Source organism: Octopus bimaculoides, chromosome 10, assembly GCF_001194135.2.
Source record: "Octopus bimaculoides isolate UCB-OBI-ISO-001 chromosome 10, ASM119413v2, whole genome shotgun sequence".
In the NCBI taxonomy this organism is placed as follows: Eukaryota; Metazoa; Mollusca; class Cephalopoda; order Octopoda; family Octopodidae; genus Octopus; species Octopus bimaculoides.
The window spans coordinates 45,416,829-45,420,325 of record NC_068990.1 but is presented as its reverse complement, the minus strand read 5'-3'; the positions used below and the strand labels follow the sequence as shown (position 1 = coordinate 45,420,325).

Sequence of the window (3,497 nt, the reverse complement as noted above, 5' to 3'; positions counted from 1 at the left end):
ATATATATATATATATACATACATACATACTGGCTTAAAGATAATACGATAGATAGATAGATAGAGTGGGTAAATAAATATATTGATTGGCTATGGCAAGCAACAGACACCTCTTGTTCGCAGTATCTTCATATTCCATCCATTAAAAAAATTACTCAACAAGCCTAACAGCTTCTTAAAGAAATCTTGGGAAGTATTGACTGGAATATGGCACAGGCGTATCCAAAGATCATGTCTTCGGCAATGCGACAGGGTTTATAATAAATGTGTGTTCATGCGAATGTATGTATATGCGGTCTGTTAAATCTAAGGTATGGATTTACAAAACATATATAGACAACGATCTTGCTACCACATCAAATAACTGCAATATTTCAGAAGTCAACGAAAGCGCCTCGTTCAGTCTGTTTAAAATAGCAACCAAATTACTCTCAAAACACGCAAAAGAAATAATGTTTGATTATGTACTCTGGATACATTAAGCTTAACAAAAATATGGAATGGTCGAGGCTGAAATATTTTCGAATATAAGTCTTGCTGGATCAGACAGAGCTGGTCCGCGCTAAACATCAGAAATACCATAACATCAGGCAACAAGGCAGCCTCTGTATGGTTGCTCAGCCTACAAGAAATAGCAACCAAATCTTCAAACCACACCCTATAAGGTGTATGGGACTGTATTACTTAATGTAGTCTTTCGTACCTCTAAAACAGGATATTCATGACTCTAATGCCTTTGATCCAAGGTCTGCGCAACAAGACCCTTATCTGGGGTTAGATAACAGCAATCATATATATATTTGAAAATACCAATTTGGGACCGAAAAGAACACAATATAGTTGATATTTTATGAAAATAAAGAATCAGTCTACGTCAGAATTGTAACTAAGACTTTCTTTTTTCTACAACCATCTTTTAAATATCGTTAATTACACCTTGCACAAAGTTGTATTGTTTGCGGGTGTTAATTAAGAGAAACAGATGCTGAATGAATTTGTGTTATTTAAAATAACATTGATGGTAGTGGTGGTGGTGAGACAATAATGAAGAGGGGGCAATGGAATGATAGAATCGTTAGAGCGTCAGAAAAAATACTTAGTAGTGTTTGTTCTGGCTTTTTACATTTTGAGTTCAAATTCCGTCGAAGATTGGGGTGGTCATCTTTGTCTTTCATCCTTTCGAGGTTGGTAAAATAAAGCGCCAGTCAAGTACTGGAGTCGATGATATCGAATAGGTTCCTTTTCAAAATAGCTAACCTGGTACCTAAATTAGAAACCATTTTTAGTATTATTTTCACTAATGATAATGAGAATTGTATTGATTTCTCATATTGACACTCATTCATAGAGATGGTGGAGTTAATCGATTGAAGGACCTAATAACATGACTGGTAGTTTTATTTGTTCGCAATCAGAGCTTCGATCCAGTTGTTTTCTCACTTTAGTTTATAACACCATACAATGAAAAACTTATTCAGAGGAATAATAGGTATTAATTATTGTTGTTGTTATTGCTTCTTCATTGATGATGATGATGATCCTCATCATGATGATGTATTCTTTCCCATAATAATCTGTATCCAAAATAAATATTTTTCTTTTTCTATAAGAATCAAGAGCCAATAAGAAATGCCAGGTACATCAACAATATGGCCGAGGGAAAATACCTCAGTGCCAGGTATAGTCAGGCAGAATACATGATGTCAACATAGCATCAACAATATCACCACCAAATTCGACGACAACAACAGCTGCAGCAATACCCACAACAGTAACACAAACACCTCCGCTATTATTAATATCTGCCAACAAGGGAATCTCTTGTAGTCGCTTGGCCTGCGAGAAATACCAATCAAATCTCCCTCAAATTGTACCCTAGCATCTGAGAAAAAGAGACGATGGATAATATGGTCCAATGTTCCATGCACATAGGAAAACGATGAGACGATCACAAGTAGAATGTTTCAATCATAAGTCTGCTTGATCTGACTTGACCTGTGGCTAAACGACAACAGGGATCCTCCGAGCCAACGAGGGAGCCTCTGCATAGACATTCAACCTGTTAGAAATAGCAACCAAATCTTCCATAATCACACCTTGCTATCTTAGAAAAGGACATGTAGTAAGAATGTGAGCTCGGGTTCCATGCATACATGAAAAAGACTAGACTGTCACGACTGGAATGTTTTTGATTATAGGTCTGCTTGATCAGAGCTGATATAGAGCTAAACAACAACGTCAACAAAAAAACTATTTCCATCATTAATAAAAAGATTGCTATCAATAAGAACATCATGAGTCTGGTTAAAGCAGTGTTGACAATGGAACATTATCAACAAGAACTTAATCATAATCATCATAAATTAGATCTCGTACGTATTTTCATTGGAAACAAACACATAATATATACAAGTGAGCAATTACAGAGATGTCCAGGAGCGAAACATTAGCGGAGAAGGGGTTAAGAAGAGAAAAAACAAAAAATATTAAACTCACCCATCTGAAAAGAGTGGTTTTTATCCAACGTAACATGTTTCCGACGAGGTCTTAATTAAAGACATTTATCTGTGTAACGTATATTGTTTTCTTTTGAAAATGTCGCAATTAGAACATATTAAATATTAAATCTCATCACAAAATTGTATTATAAATCGAGTTATTGTCATGGAAGAATCATCATGATACATGTGTGTGTGCATATATATACATATATATATATATATACATATATATATATATATATATATATATATATATTACATAAACATTGATTGATTGATGTCAGTTGATAAACATGTGTGAGTACTGTTAAATGCACTGTTGTACACCAGATTTATCAGGATTGTCTCGCTTATCGCGAAAGTTTCTTGTCTGTTTGTGCTTGTGATGCTGCTATTATTGACCAGGTTGACGATGGCAGTTGTTTTTATTGGAATAAAATCTATTTAAGATTATCGCTTCACCTGTCCAAAACAAACGTCTCCAATATAGGTGGCTACCTTACAAACAGTAGATTCTTGGTAAGAATCCATAAGATAGCGTCACATAGTATATATATATATATATATATGCGATCTTTATAATCTCAGAGATGTATTCGCGTCACTCGTGAAATAGTGAAAAACACCAACACACCTACACACTCAATGAACCTTTTCTTACATAGCAAGTACCTAGCTTTCGTTGTTTTAGCCCCATCGCTTGCGTGTATCAGATACTTCTGATCGGAGTCACAGGCAGCCACTACATCGAGAACTTGTGCAGTGCTTGCTCAGCCTTCCTGTCTGTTATAATCACGTGCTCTAATTTCCTTTCTTCCGTTACTTCCAGCTTCCCCTTGTCTTTCTTATATCCTTCTGTCTCTTTCATTCCTTCTCATGCTTACGTTGATGCAATATATCTAAAAGCTGCGCGATTCTTCGTCTACTCTCTCTCTCTCTCACACACACACACACACTCTCTCTCTCTCTATCTCTCTCTCACACACACACACACAC

The 3,497-nt window shown here is 35.7% G+C and overlaps 1 protein-coding gene across 3 annotated transcripts in view; it reads right to left on the bottom strand.

Moving 5' to 3' along the window:
* LOC106874115 (uncharacterized) overlaps positions 1 to 3,449 on the bottom strand; it is a 154,795-nt gene extending 151,346 nt beyond the window's left edge. For 2 of the 3 annotated variants that reach the window (XM_052971164.1, XM_052971161.1), the window contains exon 1: positions 2,497 to 3,448. Coding sequence is in view for 2 of the 3 variants with exons in the window: in XM_052971161.1 (XP_052827121.1) it covers positions 2,497 to 2,532 (36 nt within the window). In the remaining variant the exon portion in view is untranslated. Of the gene's footprint in view, positions 1 to 2,496 lie in introns of all 3 variants that reach the window. The other variant, XM_052971163.1, reaches the window with a different exon arrangement.
* Between the last annotated feature and the right edge of the window lie 48 nt (positions 3,450 to 3,497).